We start from the raw sequence: 21,210 nt of genomic DNA, 5'->3' as shown, positions 1-21,210 counted from the left end.
GCCAATCCTGGCGCCATAGGGTGGGGGGGTCTCAGAAGAGGGGTTTGCTGAGGTGCAGCAAGAACCACGCTGGGAAAATAAATTCCTGAATGGGGTCAGAAAGGAGCCCAGGGTGCACACAGCACAAACGCACACACATTGCCTGGCCATGTGGGTAAAGCCCGCAGCCACCCACCCCTGCCCCCAGCCCCATCTCTGAGGGGCCAGGCCGGTGGAAGCTGGTGGACACAAACTGCTCCCCAGAACATTTGCACATGCACACAGACCTCACACGCTACGAGCCCCCAGCCTGGGGTGGGGGTAGAGAAGCCCACCAGGAGGGGTGCTGGGTCCCACAATGGAGTGGGGGGGCTTGCCCTGGGAGTCAGAACTCAGTGTGACCCCTGCCTGGGACTCCTGGCTCAATATGGGGGGCAGGAGACCCCAACCCTCCTGCAAGGCTGGCTGAGGGGGGCAAAATGGAGTCCTGGCCAAGTGGAGAAGGACAGCAGCAGGGGGAGGCTGGACGGATGGACAGAGGGATGGACAGAGCACTTGTGCTCGGCAAGTTAATAAATAGGTTTGTGCGGGGTCCCCTTCGCAGACTAGGGGCCAAGCCTCGGGGACAAGAGCTGGTAGACTGGAGGGTAGGGTCCCGCTTGCCCCGCCCAGGCCTGGGCGCCCCAGCCTAGAGACCAGCTCTGTCCCTGGGGGTATTCAGGCCGGGACGGAGCTGTGGCAGGGGCTGGCTCCAGGAATGTAAAGATTTCTGCATGTTCTACATAAATAAGACATTGCTCCCAGTGGTCGTGCAGGCAGGACCCCGCGGGGGCCGCTGTGTGCACCATGTGGACCTCTTCCTCTGCTTCCCCCCGTCCACGTGAGAAGGCTGGGGAGAGACTGTCTCCTGCTCAGTCCTGGGCAGGCCACCTGGCTCCGGCCCCGCTCTGGTCCCACTCGGCGGGACGGAGCGGCTGGCTGCCATGCTCAGTGCTGGGGTCGCTGCAGCAGCTCCAGCAGCGTCTCTGCGATGCCCAAGAAGTAGACCACTTGAGCGATGCCGAACAGTGGGGCGATGACCAGGGCGCGGCAGTAGGCGCCCTTTAGGAAGGCCATGGGGCCCTCGTGCCTCAGGATCTTCCTGCAGGGGGAGGGTGGTCAGGGCTGCTGCCCGCCCACCCCCACGCCGGGGCCCTCGCACCCGGCACAGTCCAGGAAGCCCCAGGAGGGTGGTCAGGGCCGCTGCGCACCCCACCCCCCACCCCCACGCCGGGGCCCTCGCACCTGGCACAGTCCAGGAAGCCCGTGTAGGTGTCCTCGTGGACACCACGCTGCAGCGACTGGAGTCTGGTCTTCACCACTGCAGGGGGGTGCGGGTCAGTGTGGGGCCCAGCCCGCCTCCGCCCCCGCCTCCACCAGCCCCAGGCACTGACCGTCACAGGGGTTGACGGCCACAGCAGCCGCACTCCCAGCCACACAGCCAGCCAGAAAGGACACATAGAAAGGAGCCTTCTCCCCCGATGCGGGACAGCCCAGCTGGTTCAGGTTGGCAAAGAGGGGGAAGTACACAATGGAGAAGGGGACGTCCCTGTGTGGGGAGGGGGGGCGCTGGTGACCTAGAGGTACACGGTGGGCAGGCCTCCCTCCTCCCACCCTTCCCGCCCCCCCACCTGAGCAGTGTGGCCCCCAGGCCCTTGTAGAGGCCGGCGATGCCCCGGGTCCGAAGCAGGTCCCGGGTCAGCTGAGTCGCCGTGGGCCGGGGGGTGGCCGGAGCCTCCACGGAGGGCTGGGCGCCCCCTTGGGCCGACAGCTGGGCCTGGGCATCCAGCATCTTCTTCTGGGCAGCTGGGGAGAGAAGGGATGGGCCTGCTGGCTCCCCCACTGGGGCAGGGGACGCGGCTCCGGCTGTCACCCCCACCCCAGCTCGTGGTCCTCCCCCCACACCCTCACCAATGCGGCCTGCGTCCTGAAGCTGGATCTTCAGCATCTCCATGGGGGTGGTCACAATCACCTGGCAGGTGCCAGCCCCACAGCCCGCCAGCATCTCCTTCACCAGGGTCAGCTTCTGCCTGTGGAGAAGGGGTGAGGGCCGTGGTGCACAGCAGACCCAGATGCCTCTACCGCCCCGGGGGGCCGCCTGCTGCCCTGGGCGTGAAGGAGACTGGGAACGGGCGCTGGAGCGGTAGGGCACCCGCCAGCCGCGGGTCCCCTTCAGGCCTGCCAGCAACGGGCACCGAGCCCAGCGGACAGATGGCCCCCGAAGCAGGGCCTGGGAACGGTGCAAGGAGCACAAAGAGCGGCGCGGAAGCTGGGGTTCGCAAGCACCGAGGGGCTGCCCTCTCGGCCCCTCCCTCAGGTGACGGGAAAGCTGGTCAGTGTCCCCCCAGTCCCACCCTGGGGGCCGGGACCCCTGGGGCCGAGGCACCACCGGACTCAGCATCTGCTTCCTTCCCGGTGCAGGAAGCGGTGAGGGGAGGGAGGAGGTGGGGGCAGCCAGCTGTCCTTGGTGGCTATCTTTTGTCCGGAGGCACGGACCCCTCCCCTGCACGACCTTGGTTCACAGCCCCTCACCCGTCCTTGGAGAGCTGATATCGAAAGAAGTCGTTAGCAGCCAGCTTGATGGCCTTCTCAGGGGTGACGAGGGTCAGGTTCACAGCGGCTCCTGCGGGGCATGGGGGGCGGGGGAGCACGGAGGGGGGAGCACGGGCAGGTCAGTGACGCAGGCTGGGGAGGCCCTCAGCCAGCTCGAGCCTCCAGCGGGCACAGCCCCGCCCGGCCGCAACTTGGCTCTCCTCCTGCCACCTCACCCACATTGCTGCCGAGCGGAACAGGACCGGGCAGGGGCAGCGCCTCCTCTGGGCACGCCCCTCACCCTCCCTGCGCGATGGACCCATTGTGGCCTCCCTGAGGAACTCCTCCCCTGGAGGACCTCGGCCCTGGGCGAGCAAGAGCAGAGGGCGGCCGTGGCAGGTCCCTCCGCACCAAGTCTGGGCAAAGCCAGGCTTGGGGACTGCCTGCTAAGCGGCTTTGTGGTTGTGCCTCACCCCCTCCCCTCGGGCCTCGCAGCACAGATGGAGTCCCACCTGTCCCAGAAGCAGGGCAGAAGCCTGCCACCGCACAGTAAAGACACTTCGTCCTGCCACGCTGGCCTCCGCAGCAGGCGGGGGAGAGGGGCTGAGCTCCGGGAGGGCTGCTGAGAACCACCTTGCCCTGGAGAGCCCGGCCTGTGCCACCCACCCAGCACCCAGGTCTGAAGGGCCACAGCAGGCGCCGGCAGGCCAACCTGCCTGGCTCTGCCAGCGGCCTCCGAGGCTGCAGGAGGGCCCCCCCACCCGCCCGGTCCCCAGCCTCACCGCGGTACATGCCGAAGTAGCCCTCCGAACGGACGGTCTTGATGAGGCAGTCAGACCTGCAGCAAGAGGGGGAGGGGGCCAGGGGCTGACAGCGGCTCCAGCCCTAACCCAGACCGGCGCTTCCCAGGCCGGCCCTGGCCTCAGTTTCCCCTCTGGTCTATCAGGGCGGGGGACACAGGAGCAGGACCGGAGTCGAGCCGCAGCCTGCCCCCCCACAACCCTCCAGCCCCCGCGCCCACCGGGCCTGCTCACATGCTGGTGTACAGGCGCTGGCCATTCTGCTGGTTCTGAAGCCTCGTCTTGGCCAGGTCGATGGGGAACACGCAAGTGACCCCGATCAGCCCGGCGATGCCGCCATTGATGAGCTTGGCCGGCAGACTGTGGGAGCAGAGGGGGTGTCAGGACTGGCCTCCTCGGCCACAGGTCAGGACCACACACGGGGTGGGGTGGGGTGGGGCCGAGAGCGAAGGCAGGGTCACATTCTGACCTGATCTGCTTATCAGCCATTTAACTGCGTGCACCCAGGTAGCCGGAGAGGTGGACGCCAGCCGGGGGAGGACAGGGGTGGTGGCGGGCGGAGCGTGCGTGGGACAGGGGGGAAGGGGCAGTCCTCCACTTTTCGGGGAATTTCAAAACCACCGCTTCTGTTCTAGAAGAGGGTGCGGGAGTCAGCGGAAGGAGGGAAAGACCACACCGAGGCACACCAGGGAAATAAGCTGCCCCCCCCCCCCAGGTCTCATGCAAGGGCACCGAGCCCCTCACTCACCCGTGGCCCCATCCCCAAGGCCACCCAGTTTCCCTTCAAGGCGCCCCCGCCCCCGCGCGGCTTCCCAGCTGGCCTCGCTCACGCTCACACACACTCACGTGCACACCGAACGCACAGGAGCACACCCTGCCTTTAAAGGGCCAGGCGCCTCTGGGGCAGTGAATCTGCCAGCCAGGCAGGTCAACCGCGGACTGCGGTGACCCCCTCTTCCTTGAGCAGCTGCAGCTGGCGCCTGCCCCCTTCAGGATGGAGGCCGGAGGTGCTGAGGAGCCCTCCAACCTGGGCTCAGCTCACAGCTACCCAAGAAGATGCTGCCGCTCCAGGTGCAGCCCCCTCCACCGCTCCCATGGACCCCAGACAGCCCCTCCCCTCGGAGGAGCACTATGCTCACTCACACCCAGCCCAGCACCCACCCTTTCCAGGAATCCCACTCCCAGACAGACACAGACACACACGCACCGACCAGGTCCTCTGGAAGCACAGGGTAGGGGGCAGTTGGGAAGGGGATACCGGACTGAGGCTGCCTGGGGTTAGTTCCCCGACCCACTCTAGGAGAAATGGGGCCCCTCTCACTAAGGACAGGGCAGGAGAGCCAGAACCAGCCTCCGGAGCCTCCTGTCCTGGGCCTCCCAGAGTCCCGGAGCCTTCCCCGCTGCCTCTTCCCCAGGCCCCCTCAGAGGCCAGCTGTCACAGGCTCTTACCCACAGCACTGCCGCCCAGGGTCACCAGGCTGGCTCACGCCCCTGGTCCCTCTGAGGACCGGTGACCTTCACCTCAGCTTTCCTGGCCCATCTGTCCCTGTGTCCCCTTCCCCTCCAGCCCCACCACCCCCGCAGGCCCCAACCCCTCTCACCCCGAGGACCACCTCCAGGACTGCAGCCTACCGGGCTCAAGGAGGAGACCCAGAGGCCGAGGGAGGGGCCCGCTGCGGGGATTGGCCGCTAGGCGGGGCGGGGCCGGCCTTGGGAGGGGGGACGGGACTTTCTCTTTCACTTTGGGCTGAGGCTCTCTGCCGCGGTGGGAGAAGGGATGGGAGGGGGTGTGACAACTTCTGAGAGCCAGGGCCCCGCCTCGGACACCTGACCAGCCCACAGGGCAGTGGACCTGACTCAGGCTGACCTAGCCAAGGCAGGGCAGCCGCCCATACGAACCCCAGTCCGAGGCCGCCACGACCCTGGATGCCCCTGAGTTCCCACGCGCAGCGCACAGGCTGCATCTGTCTAGGGCTCTGGGACCCAGAGGATGGGGCGCTCTCTGGGCTCAGATCCTGTGTGTGGACAATCTGTCCCGTGGGGGTGGAGATGGGTTTGTGCCCACTCCTGTTCGTGAGACCTGTGTCTGTTGGAAGAAGACACATTTCCTGGAAACCGCACTCTGGGACACAGGAAACAATACACGTCTATTAAAAAGCTAAGGTTGGGACGCCTGGGGGGCTCAGATGGTTAAGTGTCTTCCTTCGGCTCAGGTCATGATCCTGGGGTCCTGGGAATGAGTCCCTCATCGGACTCCCTGCTCAGCGGGGAGCCCGCTTCTCTCTCTGGCCTCCCCTGCTCCTGCTCTCTCTCTCAAATAAATAAATACTTTTTAAAAGGCCAGGGATGGACGCCTGGTGGCTCAGTGGGGTAAGGCTTCTGCCTTCGGCTTGGGTCATGATTCCAGGGTCCTGGGATCGAGCCCGGTATCTGGCTCTCTGCTCAGTGGGGAGCCTGCTTCCTCCTCTCTCTCTGCCTGCCTCTCTGCCTACTTGTGATCTCTGTCAAATAAATAAAAAAAAATCTATTAAAAAAAAAAAAAAAAAGACCAGGGAGAGGGTAGCTAGGTGTCAAGAGGCCTGCGGCTGCCACCCAGGACTGCTCACCTGGCAGGTCCAGACGGCACAGAATGGGCACTCCCAGAGCCCTCTGCCTAGCCAAGGGGCCCCCAACGCACTCACCTGGTATCCATCTCCAGCACCAGCTTCCCGGTGCCCTAGCCTGCACATAAAAATCTGGCCTCTGAACTTCAACCTGATTCTCCCTCCCCACCCCCACCCAACCCACCTCCAGGTGGACTGGCTACAGCCAGCTCAGCGGCCCAAGGCTGTCAGGGGCAGGGTTTCCCTGAGACCTAGCCCTGCCCTCCAGGGGACTGAGGGAGCCCGCCTCCCTGAACGGGGCCAGACCCCACCTCCCTCCAGGGTGAGGGACCCTGCGTGACGGGAGTCCTGGAAGTCAGACGGAGCGTCTAAGGGGAAGAGGGGAGCAGTTGTGTAGGGAAGAGCGGCAGGCCCAGGGGCCCCAAGCCTGAGGAGACAGGAGTCTGGGATCTCACAGGATAAGCCTCAGGCCTCAGAACGGAGCAGGGAAGAGGGTCGCCTGGCTGACAGCAGTGAGAATGAAGGAGCTCCAGCTTGGGGAGACTGGCAAGGGGTCCACCGGACCCAGAATCCCCCTGTGTGGGACCTCACTCTGCTGTTCCCACTCCCTGCTCAGGAGACCTCTGTGGGACCACCTCCCCGGGGCACCTCGTGTTGCCATGGAAACCCAGCCACCCTGGCTGGGGCTGTCAGCTCTCCCTGCCCCCCCCAACTTCTGCAGCCAGGTAAACTGAGGAAGAAGGCAGGCAGTGGACAGCGCTGCCCAAAGAGCTCAGCCACAGGATGCTGCTGCTCCTTCCAGACCCCCCCCAGGGGTAAAATGTCCCACAAATGAAGCCGCTGAGCTCCCCCTCCCCCCCCCCCCACGGAAGGCGACGGGGGTGACGATCAGAGCCTGGCACTGGCCGCTGGCTGCCCATTCAATCTCCCCGCGCCCCTTCCCCGTGGGCCGGGGGTAGCTTTCCATCCTGTCGGAGGGGCCCCAACCCGTGAACAAAGGAGGCTTGCGGTGGGGGCTGCGGGCTACAGCTCGGAGGCCGGCTCAGGCCCCTCGTCCCTCAGGAGGGGGTCCAGACGGGGCCCAGACAGTCACGCTGCCCCCGCCAGGCGATGGCGACTCCAGCCACGCACGTGTCCACACAAGTCCGGCGGGGTCCCACGTGTGCGCCCCCTCCCCAGCGGTCCGGCCTCCGCGTCCGGGTCTCTGGCCCCAGCTTCCCACCCCGTGGGGACACGTGTGCGCGGGGAGCGCGCCCGGCACCGCCCGGGGTCGAGCACGGCCTCCCACACCCGGGCGGCAGCGGGTCGGAGCATCGCCGGCCCCGGGACCTCCCCCGCTCCCCGCCCCGGAACCACCTCGTCGGGGCAGCTGTCACCCTTCCCGGCCGCCGCGGCGCCCCTGGCCGCCCCCCGCCCTCCCCGCAGCCGGGCCGCAGCCGGGGGGGCGCAGCGGAAGGGAGAGGCCGGGCCGCCACTCACCGCGCGCTCCGCCGCCGCGCTCGCCTCCCCGCGGTGCCGCGCGCCCGGCTGCTCCGAGCGGAGGCGCGTCCGCGGGGCTCGGCGCTGTGCGCGCTCCGCCCCCTGCCCCCGGCCCTCGGCGAGCGGCCTCCGGCTCCCCCTCCCGGCCGCCGCGGCCACTGCGCCGGCCTGGCCGCAGCCGCGCGGCCCCCGAAAGCCCTTCCTGGGTCTGGGGGCCTCGCGGCCCCACATGGGCCAGTGCTCGGAAGAGGGTGTCCTCGGGCAGGAGCGGTCCCCGGCCGCACGGTGGGCGCTTGGCGGGGACTGATCGGGCGGAGCACCTGCCCACCACCTCGGGTGACGCAGGGCCCTGCACACCGGTGATTTTGTATCCATGGCTGCTACACCAATGTTACTTTGTAGCTGGAGCTCCTCCCCCTCCTGGGCACAGGGCAGGAGGCAGGAGCAACGGGGGGAGGGGGGCGCGAGAGGGGGTGTGTGGTGAAGCCTTTACACAAAGTCCCAGCAGGGTCCAGGCCTCCGATCTCCGGCCACCCCCTGCCTTCACCCATTCCTCCACCCGACAAATTGAACTCTGAGAAGCCACCACAACAGTACACATTTGTTACACACAGGGAGGTCACTGTCCCCATACACGGGGCAGGTGGGAAAATGGGGCATCTGACCGTTGGCCAGGGTACATCAGGGGCCAGCCCCAAGTCAGGGGGGTCTAGGCCTGGGCAGACTCTGGGGCCTGTGACTCCGAAGGCTTGGGTGGGGCAAGGTCCCTGGGGGCGAGGCTTGCACGCTGGATGCTGTCCTTGTACTTTTGGCGGCCGAGCTCCAAGATAGCCCTCACCTCTTCAGCTATATCCAGCCGGTCACTCTGCTCCAAGGCCCGCACTAGGAGACCCACGGCCCCGGGCTGCCCTGCCTGGCGCTCAGCCCACGAGAAGAGCATACAACGGATCTGGCCGTCCAGGTCGTCCCTGGCAGGGAGAGGGAGAACAGTGCGGGAGAGGCCCAGCCTTCACCCCAAGGCTCTCCTCACCATCCTCGGGGCACTGCCTGCTCCCTGGGTGGGCTGTGGCCGGACCCTCCCTTTCCTGCCTGTTCGCCCCGTTTCCTCGCACCCTGGACAGAACTTCACCAGCCTCACGTAGGCCTGGACCCAGGCCTGAGGCCGGTCCGGAGCCGGCACCAGGATACCTAAAGGGACTCACCGGAACTCGTGCCGGATGCGCTGCAGCTCGCGGTAGGGCATGCCCAGGTGCAGGGCCACGGCCGGCCAGTCAGTGCCCAGGCGCCCAGCCACGTTCAGCAGGTTGCTCTGGGTCAGGAAGCCAGTCTCAGCATCACCCAGGTTCAGAGGAGCCAGGGAGAGGCTAGCCCCCCGGCCCTGCTCTGGCCCCTGGGACCCCCGCAGTCTCTGTGAGGAGGAAGGGGTGCAGTGAGTTCTGCCCTCTGCCCCCTGACCAGCCCCGGGCTGCCGTGCCGGCCCTGCCCTCCCTCACCCACGCTGCCCCCCCACCCCAGGCCACACCGGCAGCTTGATGGGCAGAGTGGCCATCCACAGGGGGTCTGCGCCCTTCCTCTGCCGGGCAGCCGCTGCCTCCTCAGGCACCTCCTCGGACACTGCTCCCCGGTAGAAGGACACCTGGCATTGGGGTGAGGTGGGTTCAGCATTCTGGCCTCTGCCCAGGCAGCTAGGGGCATCCTGGGCCGCTGACCCACCTGGCCCCTCACAGCCTGAGCCCGCCGATCCAGGGCAGTGGTCACATACACCTCCTTCAGGTTCTTCAAGTGTGAGTAAAACACGAAGCAGATCCTGCCCTCCACACAGTCTGGGCGATCTGGGGGGCGGGATTGGCTCAGTAGGAAGCCTGGAGAAAGGACCCCGTCATCCCCTCTGGGCGGGGGGAGCATACCAGCATCCACGTCAATACCCTTCTCGAAGGCAGCAAAGAATTTTTCGCCCTCGAACATCTCCACCGTGTCAGAGGGCTCAGGGCCTCGGTACCGGTCCAGCAGCCGCTGCAGGGTGGCATCCACCTGGGGGGCGGGGGTGGAGCACCCGCTGGAAGGAGCTCGGTGCCCTGCACCTCCATGCAGCCCCCTGCCTGCCCGACTCGGCCCTTCCAGACCCCTGGGTGCCGCGCCTACCTTGCGGCGGGGCAGACACTGGAGCAGGACCTGCTCGGGGTCCCGGCGCCGCTGCAGGGCGATGAGGTTGACCTGGTGCAGCCGCAGGCGCTCCCAGGCCTTCCGAGCCAGGCCCTGCACACAGCTCTTGGTGGTGTGCCAGAGCCAGTACCTGCGAGGACCCGGGATGAGCGTGGGCGGCACTCGGGTGCGCTGCAGGGTGGGGGCCGAGGAAGCTGGGGCCGGGGGCACTGACCAAGAGAAGTGTGTGACCCGGAAGCGAGCATACAGGTGGGTGATCTCCAGCGCCGCCTGGGCTGTGATGTCATCCCAGGCCGCAGCAGGGGGTGCCCAGTACAGCAGGTGAAGACAAGTGCGATCCAGACTCAGGCCTGGGGATGCAAGGGGGCCACAGGCTGGGCCATCCAGGGCAGGGACTCCCCTGCCGAGAGCAGGGAAAGCCACCCCGTGGCTTTGCATGCAGCTAGGCAACCCCCCCCCCCACACACACACACCCTGGCCACCTCTCACCTGTGACACCAGGGGGCAGAGGCAGCTGCACGGTGACAGGCTGGAGGAAGCTGGCGGTGCCACGCTGGGAGAGGCACAGCAGGGGGCTGGCCGCCGCCCCGGGCTCCTCAAGGAGGGCTCGAAGCTCTCTGCTGGCCATGTGCACCACCTGGGGGAAGCCGGGCGCCCGGGACACTCACCTTGGTGCTGAGGCACCACCCACCACCCCCAGTGGCTGCCCTGCCACACCTGCATGCGGACGCGACGAGGCTCATCGGTGGCACCAGGAGGGAATGTGACTTTGACCCCAGGATGTCCAGAGGAGCACAGCAATGTCCCCTCCGGTGGCACAAGGCAGGTGTTGGATACAGGACGTGAAACCACGAGGAACCACGAGAAGTGGGGCACCTGGCAGTGAGCCCAGAGCCGCTGGGCATGGAGGGTGGGGTCAGAGGGAACAGGGTCAGAGGGGAGTCAGGGTTAGGGCAGAGCCACCAGGTGGGGCAGATGGGGGAGGCGCTCCCGGGGGCTGAGTGCTCCTTCCCAGGTAGGCCTGGGGGGCTCCACCTTGGGTGCCTCTTCCTCCAGGTGCGTCTCCAAGTCGCTCCAGCTGTCGTCACTCAGGGTCCTGACCACCACCTCACGGCAGCGCCGGGCCCGGGGGGGCACAAAGAGCAGCCACAGGTCCACCTCCTGCCAGGCCAGGCTGGTGTGAGCATGGGGACCCATGCCCGGGCCCACCTGCTCTGCCCCCTCCCCGAATGCCCTGGCCGTGCCTGCTGGAAGGCCACCCCGTGGGGCCGCAGCTCCAGGACAGCGCTGAGCAGGGCGTCATGGGGACCCAAGGGGACAAGGCGTGGCTCCGGCAGCCGGAGTCGATAGTGGATGTTGACAGGGTCAGCGGTGGCCCCAGCAGGAAACCTCAGGCGGACCCCACAGGCCAGGGTCACCAAGCAGCCTTGGGGAGTCACCAGGAAGCTGCATGACAGGGTGGGCATCAGGTCAGACAATAGAAGGGCTGTGGCTGGATCAGGCAGCCCGGGGAAACTCCAGAAGACCCGGGGGGCACAAGCACAGTGCTCATCATGGACAAGGCAACAAGGCAGAGACGTGTGTCTCCTGCCCCCTCCTCCTCCCCGCACGCACCTGTCCAAGTCTGAGTTCAGGAACAGTCTGGGCATTTCGCGGGTCACAGGCGTCTCTGGGCAGGACAGGCAAGCTGTTAGGAGATCTCTGGTATCTGCGCCCTGACCTGTCTGTGGGCTGACCCTTCCCAGCAACAGGCCTACCTGGGGCACTGTGGGAGGCAGGTAGAGCCTTGCCCAGGGGGTTCCCCTGAAGGCGCGCAAAGGGGGCGTCCAGTAGCTCGGGAGGCACGTCCCGAAGCTGGTTGTCCCTCAGATCCAGCCGGGCAAGCAGCGGGAGGTGGGCCAGGCCAGAGGGCACTGAGGTCAGGAGATTGCTGTGCAAAATAAGGAACCGCAAGGACCGCAGCCCCACTGGGGGCAGGGGGCAGCTGAGGGCGGGCGGAGGACCCTCGGGGCCAGCCCCCGCCCTGGCCAGGGAGGGACGGCAAACAAGGCCACCAAAAAGGACTCAAGGCTCCAGAGTGGGCCAAGCCGGTGTGCGCAGGGGCCCCCATGGAGGACAAGAGGGGAAACCAGGGAGCGGCAGAAGGGCGCTCCCCATCAGGCCCAGGGAGCCGGGAGGAGCACGACTCCGACTTACCAAGGGAGATTGGCAGGCCTTGTAGCCGGTTGGAAGCCAGATTGAGCTCGGTGAGGCTGCTCAGGTCTCCAATCTCTGGGGGCAGGATGTCTAGAAGGTTCTCTGAGAGATCAAGGCGCTGCAGGGCGGACAGGGATCCCAGCGCTGGGGGCAGCGCTCTCAGGGAGTTGTGGCTCACAGAGAGGAAGGAGAGGGAAGGAAGAGCTCCAAGGGAATCCGGGAGCTCTGAGAGGCGATTGTAAGACAGCAGGAGGGTGCTCAGGCCACGCATGTGCGGGACACAGGCCGGCAGGGTCTCCAGGCTATTGAAGCTCAGATCTAGGTGGGCCAAGCGGGCCAAGCCACTCAGGCCGGCGGGCAGTGTGGTGAGGAAGCCCCGGGAGCAAGCCCCCAGCACGTCCTGCTGTTGTCCACCTAGAGAGGGGGGAATGCAGAAGTGGCCCTCTGAGTCAGACTGCAGGGAAGCCCAGATCTTGACCCCAATCCCAGTCGGAGAGGGACAGATGCAGACACCAGCAGAGGCAGGGACACAGGCACAGACCCCGCAGGCTCATTTCAGCAGACAGCTATCGCCCATGACCTGCCCCAGGAAGCGTACCCACACTGGGGTCTGCTGGGAGACCCCACTGGGCAGCTGCAGCCTCCAGGAGCCAGGGCTCAGCCAGGTTCACCTTGTTGTGGGGGGGCAGGTTTGGGAGAGGGCTGGGACCCGGTGGGGCTCACCTCTGAGGACCAGGGAGCGAAGGTGCTGCAGGTTGGCCGGCACCTGGGCCAGGGTGGCCTCCAGCAGCCGAGGGTCCTCGTGGCCACTCAGTTGCAAGAACTCCACTTCCAGCAGCCGCGGGGCCCGCTGGGCACACAGCTGTGACAGCCGGTGGCAGCCCCGGGGGTACAGGTGCAGGTTCAACCGGTTCCCAAGCAGGAGATGGGGGTCCCCAGGCTCGCCATCCACAGCATCCGCAACCTCTCCCACAGCATCTTCTGGAGCAGCTGCCTCGGGCTCCAGCCGCTCCGCCTCTGCAGCCATAGCCCACAGGCTGTCCTCGGGGGCCAGACATGTCCCAGCCTGCCAGACAGGCCTGCTCAGGCACGGCCTGGGGGGGCTGAGGAGTCAGGGGGAGGAGGGGGAGGCAGTGGGGACAGGCCCTCCTCCTACTCAGGCGTGTGGGGATTCTGGCTGGGGTGGGGGGAGTCTTGAGCTGGGCCAACGGGTCCACAGAGCCCAGAGCCTCAGCTGGACAGATGAGAGTTGCAACAGGGCTGGGGAAGGAGAAGGCCAGGACCGGGAGGGGGGCCGGCAGGAAGACCGTGTGCAGAGGAGCCTGGAGAACCTGATTGGAGGGAGGGGGAGAGATGAAGCTTCACATCCTACTTGTGAAAATGTGAACAAGAGACTCCCAGAGCGGTCAGGCCATTCTGGCTGTGCAGCCCCTCCCTGCTTCCTCTGGGCATAAGCTTTGGGGTCCAGCCCCACCACCATCCTTCACACCCACCAGCTTTGACCAGAGGTGAAGGACTCTTATCGACCACGTGGGGGCAGTGGCCGGGACAAGGAAAGTGAATGGGGGGGGCTGGAGTGTGAGGCACCCCGCGTTTGGGGTCCTCGCGATGGGACCCCCACTTCCTGACCGCTGGAGGAGGGTTCTCTCACGCTTCCTGTTCGCACCTAGGTCTGCTGATGAGGGCAGTGGTCAGCACATTCCAGGCTCCGACGGCTTGGGAGCCGGTCCTGGCCGGGAGAGCACCCCGCAAGCCGGCCGTCCCCACCGCCCGCTCCGCCCTGCGCGTACCTGTGCTCGACCCTGGGCGCCGTCCCGGGTGCGCGCCCAGCTCGGGGCGAGGGGGAGGGTCCGTCGGCGCGTTCCGCAGAGGACCGGGACTCGGGGTCCCGCCCGGTCAGGACGCCCCTTGTTCCGGGCTGGGACCGTAGGCGAAAGGGCTCAGAGTCCGTCCCCGCCCGCCTACCCTCGGCCTGCCCGCAGCCCTGGAGACGCGGCCGAGGACCCCAACCGCCACCCGCCAGCCCGGCCGCGCTCCGCTTCCTGTTGGTCTGTCTGGGTCCGGCCTCCCTCTCCCGCTGGGAAGGCCCGCGCCGCGCGCGCCACACCCGCCCTTTCAGAGATTCCCGGCCCTCGGGCCCGCCCTTCTCCGGAGCTGAGCGTTGCGGCCCAGGGCGCAGGTTAAAGGGAGCTGGTGCAATCTCCGGACGGAGGACGGCTTTAGGGGCTGAGCGGCACGAACTGTGCCACTGCCCAGCCGGCCTCAAGGGCCTCCTCCAGGAAGCCTTCCTGGGCCTTGTTGGGAGCCCTGGTCCCAACTCCTGTGATCCTGCTTTCCTGACAATCACTTTGGCCCAAGTGCCCCGCAGTGGGCTTCACCACACGTTGACTCCTTCCGTCGTTGCGTCTCACAGGGAAGGAGGAGGAGGCTGACAGGTCAGAATTTGCCGGAGATCACATAACTGGAAAGGGCCAAGACCAAGAACCTCAAACTAGGTCTCTCAAGGGAGCCTATCCCACCTGCGCTCAGGCACTCTGCCCCAGATTAATCACGGGCACCCTCTTCTCCTCCAGCTCCGCCGCGGCCACCGGCCCTCCCACCAGGATGGGCAGTTCTGCCAGTCCTCCGTTTTCCCCAGCTCCTGTCACACATTCAGTTTCTAAGTTGCTGCAAGAAGACTTTTTTTTAAAAAACAGATTTTATTTATTTATCCATCAGAGAGATAGAGAGAGACAGCACAACCAGGGGGAGCAGCAGGCAGAGGCAGAGGCAGAAGTCTCCCCGCCGAGCAAGGAGTCTGATGCAGGACTCGATCTCAGGACCCGGGGATCATGACCCCGGCCAAAAGCAGAGGCTTAACCCACTGAGCCACCCAGGCGCCCCGTGTTTGCCAGAAGATTTAAGAAAAACAATCACAAGAATATTACTCAGCTTTAAAAGGGAAGGAAATTCGGATACACGCCGGCGGGTGAAGGAACCTTGGGCACCCTGCGCTGAATTAAGTCAGATCCCGGGGGATAAATACTGCACGCTTCCACCCGAGGCCACCAGAGGAGTCAACCTGCCTTGAGACGAAAACTAAACTGGTGGGTGCCGGGGGCTGCAGGAGGGAAGAGGGAGTTCTTCAGGGCGCACCTGGGGACGAGGGAAAGCGGTCTGCAGGTGGAGGCTGGTGACGGCTGCTCGGGGGAAGCCCCCGGTGGGCTGACCTGCACGCAGGGCGCTCAGCCTGCGGCAGGACAGCACCCCGAGCACACGACCCCTCCCTGCGCACGGCAGCAGCACCCCACCCCTGCCGGGAGGGTTTCCACTCTGCCCCAAGTGTGAGACCTTGAGCAGAAGCTCTCCGCGCCGCGTCCACTACAAAATGGGGGCGATGACGGCGACACCCCCAGGAAGGGGGCGGCCTGCACGAGCACCCCAGTGCTCGGTGCGCGACCCCCGCAGCTTCCCAGCTAGTGACAGCCCCCCTCGGGCCGCCATCGGCAGCCGCCGCGGGGCCCCACCCTTCTGCCGGGTGCTCGCCGCACATCTTCCCTCCGGGGGTCGGTCGGCCCGGGTCGGCCTCGGTTGTCCACTTTCGGGTGTCCTCGCTCTGGAACCCGTGCTGCGAGGTAGCAGGGCCGGGCCTGCTCGCCCCCCGCGCGAAAGCCTGCCGCGGGCTCCCGGGCACCGAGCAAGAATGTGTGGCACCCGCTGGCGTCGGCCGCGCGGAGGTCAGTTCGGAGCCCGCGCGACCCCGCAGGGGAGCAGCCGTCGGGCCCAGGCCGCGCCGCTCCGCACCTCACGGCTGCGCACGGCCCGGTCCCCGCGGACCCCGCCGGCCGCCAGCCGGGAGGGCCGGCCACGTGCACCCGCACAGGCGGCGCGCCCGCACTTCCGGCAGCAGTGCATCCTGGGGCTTGGAGTTCGCGGGCGGAGGCGGCCAGACAGCGCGGCGCGAAGGCTCCAGTCCCCGCGGCCGGGGCGCCGCGTGACGTCACTCGGAGGCGCCCGCTCGGCGCGGCGCGCGTGTCCCGGGGGCTTCTGGGTACTGGATTACCCCCGCCCCCCACGCAGGCGCCTTCCTTTCCGTCCCTGACGCCGCCGAGGTCGCACGCGTGAGGCCTCTCCCCGCCGAGTCAGTGGGCGGCTGGGCCGGGGCACGGGCCGGCCTGGGGGGCTGTGGGGGGCCGCGGGAGGCAGGCGGGGGGGAGCGCCGGCCGGGGCTTGGCGGGAGGCGGCGGCCGGAGCGCGCGCGGCCGGGGTCGCGGCCGGGGTCGGGGCCGGGGTCGGGGCCGGGGCCGGGGCGGGAGGCCTCCGGGTAAGGCCGCCTGTGCTCTCCTTCCGCGTCAGGATGCGCTACGTCGCCTCCTACCTGCTGGCCGCCCTCGGGGGCAACGCCTCCCCCAGCGCCAAGGACATCAAGAAGATCCTGGACAGCGTGGGCATCGAGGCGGATGACGACCGGCTCAACAAGGTAGCCGCGCCGCTCGGCTCCGGCGTCCCCGCCGCGGGCCTGCCCCGGGGGAAGCGCAGCCGGGGGTGGCCGCGTGCGCGCGGGGTCCCGAGGCGGGGTCCGGCCTGCTTCGGGGCGAGCTAGGGCGCCGGCCTTACGGACTCCCTCCGCGAGGGGGGTGAAGTCCAGCTGCTCCGCTGTCCCGTCGCGGGGAGTCGCGGGCGTGCCCGGCTCCCCCTTGCAGCGCGTCTTCGGAGAAGCCACGTGCGGGGGGAACCTCCGCGCCGGACCGGCGGGCCGGCAGGCTTCGGGGCGTCTTCGCCCGGCGCGCCCCTGCGGCCAGCCCCGCCCCGGCCGGAGAAGGCGCCGTGAAGGCAGGCGGCGTGGAAGGGAGTCTCCGGTAACGGCCGGTTGTGGTCATTGTAGGTCATCAGTGAGCTGAACGGGAAGAACCTGGAAGACGTCATCGCCCAGGGTGAGAGCGCCTGCGGCCGGCTTTCGTTGTCAGGGTCCATCCTCATGCCCGCGGGCCCGCCCGTGGCCGGCCGGGTTTCGCTTGTGGACCAGAGTACCCCAGAAGCCCCGCCCAGAGGCGGCCCGCTGCCCTGGGCCTGCGCCGGGGGCGCTTCTGCACAGCCCTGGCGGCGGCGCGGCGCGGCTGTGGGGGGGGGGGGGGCGGCGTGTGCTCTCCGGGAGGGGCTTGGAGCACAAACTGGGGCTGTTGCCTGGGGTGACCACGGGCCCTGCCCCCCTGTGCTGGGGACAGGGCTGAGCCGACGGGAGAGTGTGGAGGCTGTACCGTTGGGACGACCGCGTCCCCGGGGGCAGCCCTGTCTGAGCTCCCGGAGGAGGACCTGGACGGGCCCGCAGACGCCGTTCCTGCCGGGTTGAAACCGTGGTGGGATGCTGTGGCTCAGTGGGGGGCATTCACGGAAGCCGAGTTTCCACATGGGGAACGGGAAGGGGCCGGGGGTGTTGGGAGAACAGAGGAGCTGGTGACTCCGGCGCTTGGCGAGGGGCCCTCATACACTCCACAGACTGTCGCGAGGAGCCCGCAGGCCGAGTGCCTGCTCTGCTCTTACCTTCCCTGATTTCCGTAGGGATCGGCAAGCTGGCCAGTGTTCCTGCTGGTGGGGCCGTTGCCGTCTCTGCCGCCCCGGGATCTGCCGCTCCGGCTGCTGGCGCCGCCCCTGCCGCGGGTGAGTGGAGGATCGGGTGGGGTCTCCACTGGGAGCACTGCGGGCCTTGCTCACTGCCCCCCTTCTGCCCACAGCTGAGGAAAAGAAAGACGAGAAGAAGGAGGAGTCGGAGGAGTCGGATGACGACATGGGGTTCGGCTTGTTCGATTAGGTTCCTGTTCACCCCCATCCGCTGGCAAATAAAACCCTTTTTGTGTATCCGTGGAGTGGCTTGGGAGCGTTTTGTCAGAGTGTGGCCTTGGTGCAGGGCGGGTGCGTGGGCTTTCATGGCAGGAGAAACCAGAGCTTCCCCTGCTGAGGTGGAGTCCCTGCAGAGGAGAAGCTCATGTGGAATGAGTACCTGGGAGGGGGGACATGCGCCTTCTCGGGCACAGTCCTGGCTACTGAGGACAGCCAGGGCCTTCCCAAGTGAAGCTTTCAGGGGGACATCCTAGAAAACTTAAAATAACAGCCCTGGGTGGTCACTGCCCCAAGGTGGCTCTGGCTGGTGGAGGCCAGCAGTTCCCCTGGGACTGGTGACAGCATTCTTCAGTTAGTCGAGAGGAGGGCAGGGTGGTGGTGGTGCCCGCGGGATCCTGAGGTTTTCCTGCAGGGCTGGGTCCAGTTCGTGTTCGAGCTCTGCTTTAATCTTTGAGCTGCTCAGTCCCATAGGTCCTCTGAGTGACCCAGCCATCTGTTGGCCGGGGCCGATGTGGAAGTGGCTTGTAGGGAGTGATGTTGGGCCACATGGCCATGAACTCCTTCCAGGGCAGGCCTGCCAGGGCCTCTGCTGCCCAACTCTGGCCAGAATGGGGGACGGAGTTCCTCCCGCTGCCCATCCAGCCACCATCCTGGGCCTTGGGTCCTCTGCCCAGCAATGCCAGCCCACTCAGGAGACCCTGCTTCCCACAGTGGAACTTTTGGGCCGGCATGTGGTGTGTGCCTCAGCTCTGAGAAAGGACCTGCCGCTGGTGAGCTGTTCTGCAGGGCGAGAGCACAGCACAAGTGTAACCAGGGATAGCTGGGGGGTGGAGGGTCTCCCTTGGGTAGGGGGCCAAAACCTGGGGAAGGGGCCTGCGGCGCAGGCGTGTGCGTGGGATGTGGGAAAGAAGCCCCGAGATCCTCTGGTGGGTAGGACACGGGCCCAGAGGGAGAAGGGAGCGTCATTGCCAGGTTCTCAGCAACACGAGCTGCAAGACACTGACGAGGGGGGTGTGGGGGGTGTGGATGCCCAAGGACACAGGTGGCCAGAGGATAGGGCTCCAGGTTCAGCTAGAGGGCTCCCGGAGGAGAGGACCCTGAGCCCACGGGCAGACCTTGAAGTGAAAGGGCCCTGTGTGGTCAGAGGGCGGCAAGGGAAGGGGAGCACCCGCCGGAATGATTACTCAGCAGACACCAGGGCTGCTTGTCCACACTGGCTGGGAGAAGGGGAGGCCCATCTCCCGCCCCCAGCCAGGCTTCCTGGAAGTGCCGTTGTGTTCCTGCTGCAGAGCAGACGCTCCCAGGAGCCTGGAGGAGGGCTGTGTACCCGAAACAGCTCAACCCTGGTGTGGAAATAGGGGCAGAGGTCTCCCTGCACTGGGGCAGCGCCACCCTTCCAGGCCCCAGTCCCTAAGGAGCAGGAAGGGCCTGGACCCTGGCTTCTTGGAACAGGTCAGGGAGGACCTTCTTATGTCCCTGGCTGGGCCTGCACCACACAGCTCCCCTCTTGGTGGCCACCCTGGTGAGCCCCTGGACTTCCAGGGCAGCCTGGAGACTGGCCTTCATCCCTGCCGTGCCACACCTGCCCCGGTGTGGCTGCTGGCAGCAGCCCCAGGGGCTCAGTAGTAGGGCCCTGATCATCCTGGTGTGGGCCATACTCTGGACTCTCCATGCAGCCAAAGCACCTGGGGGATGGGATCCCCACGTAAAACAGAAGGTCAAGTTTGTCTAGGTCGAATTTATTTATCTTTCTAGTTGTTTTTGAAATTTCAGGTTTTTTTGAGGATACAATTATTTGGGGGTTTGTTTTTAACATTTTATTTTATTTGAATTCAATCCAATTAATTAAGGGCGACTGGGGGGCTCAGTCCATGAAGCCTCTGCCTTTGGCTCAGGTTACGATCCCCGGGTCCTGGGATGGAGCCCTGCCTCTGGCTCTCTGCTCAGCAAGAAGTCTGTTTCTCCCTCTACCTCTGGCCCTCCCCACCACTGGTGCTCTCTCTCTCATGTTGTCTGTCTCAAATAAATAAAATATGTTTAAAAAGTAAAATGGGGGCGCCTGGGTGGCTCAGTGGGTTAAAGCCTCTGCCTTCGGCTCAGGTCATGATCCCAGGGTCCTGGGATCGAGCCCCGCATTGGCCTCTCTGCTCGGCGGGGAGCCTGCTTCCCCTTCTCTCTGCCTGCCTCTCTGCCTACTTGTGATCTCTGTCTGTCAAATAACTAAATAAAATCTTTAAAAAAAAAAAGTAAAATAAATTCAGTTAATTAACATATAGCGAATCGTTAGTTTCAGAGGTAGAGGTGATGGTTTGTCAGTTGCATATACCACCCAGTGCTCATTCCACCAGGTGTCCTTAATTACCCAGTTACCCCACCCCCCCCATCCTATTCCCCTCCAACATCCCTCAGTTTGTTTCTTAGAGGTAAGAGTCTTGTGGCTCCTCTCCTCTCTGATCTCGCCTTGTTTTATTTTCCCTTCCTTCCCCTGTGCAACTTTGTTTCATTTCTGAAATTCCACACACAAGTGATGTCATATGATCATGGTCTTTCTCTGACCGAGTTATTTGGCTCCGCATAACCCTGCAGTTCCATCCACGTCGCTGTAAATGGCAAGACTTCATGTTCTGATGTCTGCAGAACAGTCCATGGTGCATATACAGACCACATCCTCTTTATCCACTGGTCTGTCTGGGGACACTGGGGCTCTTCCACAGGTAGACTGTTGCGGACGTTGCTGCTATAAACATCAATTGCATTTCTGTACGCTAACAATCAGACAGAAGAAAGAGAGACTAAGGAACCATTCCCATTTACAATTACACCAAAAACCATAAGATACCTAGGAATAAACCCAACCAGAGCAGCAACGGATCTGTACTCTCGAAACTATAGAGCACTCATGTCTAGGTCAAATTTACTTAGATACCCCCTGCTTTCCTCTCTCCCAGTACCCAGGCCTGGCTCCCCTCCCCAGCACCTCGGCATGGCACAGCCGAGGCAGCCCTGTGTCCCTCCTGGGTTAACTGCCCGCACACTCCATCCCTGCTCAGCCTTCATTCTGAGCTTATGTAAACAATGTCTCCCCACCTCCACCCTCCAGTTAGAGCTCTGTCTGGATTGACCTTGCTCAACTGCTCTCTCCTGTGTGGGTCCCTCTGCCAGGCACACTGTCGGTGCCAAGTACGGGTGGTCGACAGGACAGAGGCTGAGGGATGGACAGCATGACCCAGATGGCCCTGTCCCGGGGAGGAGGCCCTACTCTGGGTTCTCAGCCTGGGCCTGAGTAGGAGGCCGATCCCAGACCTCCACAGCCCTGGCACCGGCTGGGTCTTCAGCCAAGCTCCTGCCTGGGGAAACAGGGGCATCCCACCACCCCAGCACAGACCAGCCCCTTGTTTGGGAGGTGGGGTGAGGCTCAGGCCGGCTCCTGGAAGCAAGCCAGCCTATGCCTGCCCTACCTGTAGTCAAAGAGAAAAATGCGGAAAAGGGGCGGGAGGGTGACATCACTGGAGTGCTCCACCTGGTGGGGCACTGAGCGGAGGCGGGGCGGGGCCGGCGTCCTACCCAAGTAGACCCCACACCCCGAATGAAGTAAACCCAGA

At 65.5% G+C, this 21,210-nt stretch overlaps 3 protein-coding genes, 1 long non-coding RNA gene and 1 other non-coding gene across 14 annotated transcripts; 2 read left to right on the top strand and 3 right to left on the bottom strand.

Annotated features, from left to right (window-relative positions):
- Positions 1–313: 313 nt before the first annotated feature.
- On the bottom strand, positions 314–7,467 carry SLC25A22 (solute carrier family 25 member 22). Of its 7 annotated transcripts, none has more exons than XM_059152132.1 (10): positions 7,433–7,467; positions 3,820–3,981; positions 3,585–3,710; positions 3,333–3,388; positions 2,551–2,641; positions 1,930–2,048; positions 1,650–1,824; positions 1,413–1,567; positions 1,264–1,339; positions 314–1,120 (listed from the first exon to the last, which is right to left on the bottom strand). In XM_059152132.1, exons 2-10 carry the CDS (start codon positions 3,837–3,839, stop codon positions 967–969), a joined length of 972 nt encoding a protein of 323 aa, XP_059008115.1. In that variant the 5' UTR covers positions 3,840–3,981; positions 7,433–7,467; the 3' UTR covers positions 314–966. The 7 variants fall into 7 exon arrangements, with proteins under 7 accessions (XP_059008115.1, XP_059008097.1, XP_059008141.1 ...); XM_059152114.1 differs by lacking the exon at positions 7,433–7,467 and adding an exon at positions 4,952–5,037; XM_059152158.1 differs by lacking the exon at positions 7,433–7,467 and adding an exon at positions 4,952–4,972 and having other exon boundaries at positions 3,820–3,976.
- A 554-nt stretch (positions 7,468–8,021) lies between these two features.
- PIDD1 (p53-induced death domain protein 1) lies at positions 8,022–13,881 on the bottom strand. 4 transcript variants are annotated; one of them, XM_059151921.1, is made up of 16 exons: positions 13,582–13,881; positions 12,515–13,122; positions 11,792–12,205; positions 11,353–11,562; positions 11,210–11,264; positions 10,840–11,041; positions 10,631–10,756; positions 10,313–10,492; positions 10,085–10,232; positions 9,810–9,945; positions 9,575–9,725; positions 9,340–9,463; positions 9,146–9,264; positions 8,955–9,068; positions 8,635–8,840; positions 8,022–8,400 (listed from the first exon to the last, which is right to left on the bottom strand). In XM_059151921.1, the coding sequence occupies exons 2-16, from the start codon at positions 12,816–12,818 to the stop codon at positions 8,142–8,144; spliced, it is 2,748 nt and encodes a 915-aa protein (XP_059007904.1). In that variant the 5' UTR covers positions 12,819–13,122; positions 13,582–13,881; the 3' UTR covers positions 8,022–8,141. The 4 variants fall into 4 exon arrangements, with proteins under 4 accessions (XP_059007904.1, XP_059007879.1, XP_059007896.1 ...); XM_059151896.1 differs by having other exon boundaries at positions 9,575–9,945; XM_059151913.1 differs by having other exon boundaries at positions 9,575–9,945; positions 11,353–11,508.
- Positions 13,882–15,776: 1,895 nt separating this feature from the next.
- On the top strand, positions 15,777–17,626 carry RPLP2 (ribosomal protein lateral stalk subunit P2). The gene is made up of 5 exons (XM_059152196.1): positions 15,777–15,911; positions 16,127–16,250; positions 16,656–16,704; positions 17,330–17,428; positions 17,503–17,626. Exons 2-5 carry the CDS (start codon positions 16,128–16,130, stop codon positions 17,577–17,579), a joined length of 348 nt encoding a protein of 115 aa, XP_059008179.1. The 5' UTR covers positions 15,777–15,911; position 16,127; the 3' UTR covers positions 17,580–17,626.
- On the top strand, positions 16,737–16,867 carry LOC131823026 (small nucleolar RNA SNORA52). Its single transcript, XR_009350475.1, has one exon. It is a non-coding gene; the product is annotated as a small nucleolar RNA SNORA52 (small nucleolar RNA).
- Positions 17,627–19,331: 1,705 nt separating the features above from the next.
- Positions 19,332–21,060, bottom strand: LOC131818112 (uncharacterized). Its single transcript, XR_009348702.1, has 2 exons — positions 20,731–21,060; positions 19,332–20,373 (listed from the first exon to the last, which is right to left on the bottom strand). It is a non-coding gene; the product is annotated as an uncharacterized LOC131818112 (long non-coding RNA).
- Positions 21,061–21,210: the final 150 nt, after the last annotated feature.

This window comes from Mustela lutreola, chromosome 1 (genome assembly GCF_030435805.1).
Source record: "Mustela lutreola isolate mMusLut2 chromosome 1, mMusLut2.pri, whole genome shotgun sequence".
In the NCBI taxonomy this organism is placed as follows: Eukaryota; Metazoa; Chordata; class Mammalia; order Carnivora; family Mustelidae; genus Mustela; species Mustela lutreola.
This window is presented reverse-complemented; position numbering and strand designations above follow the sequence as displayed.

Bases quoted from the DNA above. Each gene is read 5' to 3' on its own strand.
- SLC25A22 (XM_059152132.1), bottom strand. From the start codon at position 3,839: ATGGCTGATAAGCAGATCAG. The intron at 3,389-3,584 runs GTGAGCAGGCCC...CTCTTGCTGCAG, and splicing joins CAGCGCCTGTACACCAGCAT to GTCTGACTGCCTCATCAAGA. The intron at 2,642-3,332 runs GTGAGGCTGGGG...CATGCCCCGCAG, and splicing joins CTACTTCGGCATGTACCGCG to GAGCCGCTGTGAACCTGACC.
- PIDD1 (XM_059151896.1), bottom strand. From the start codon at position 12,818: ATGGCTGCAGAGGCGGAGCGGCTGGAGCCCGAGGCAGCTGCTCCAGAA. The intron at 9,946-10,084 runs GTGAGAGGTGGC...TTGCATCCCCAG, and splicing joins TCTGCCCCCTGGTGTCACAG to GCCTGAGTCTGGATCGCACT. The intron at 8,401-8,634 runs GTGAGTCCCTTT...TCTCCCTGCCAG, and splicing joins CGCATCCGGCACGAGTTCCG to GGACGACCTGGACGGCCAGA.
- RPLP2 (XM_059152196.1), top strand. From the start codon at position 16,128: ATGCGCTACGTCGCCTCCTACCTGCTGGCCGCCCTCGGGGGCAACGCC. The intron at 16,251-16,655 runs GTAGCCGCGCCG...TGGTCATTGTAG, and splicing joins ATGACGACCGGCTCAACAAG to GTCATCAGTGAGCTGAACGG. The intron at 17,429-17,502 runs GTGAGTGGAGGA...TTCTGCCCACAG, and splicing joins TGGCGCCGCCCCTGCCGCGG to CTGAGGAAAAGAAAGACGAG.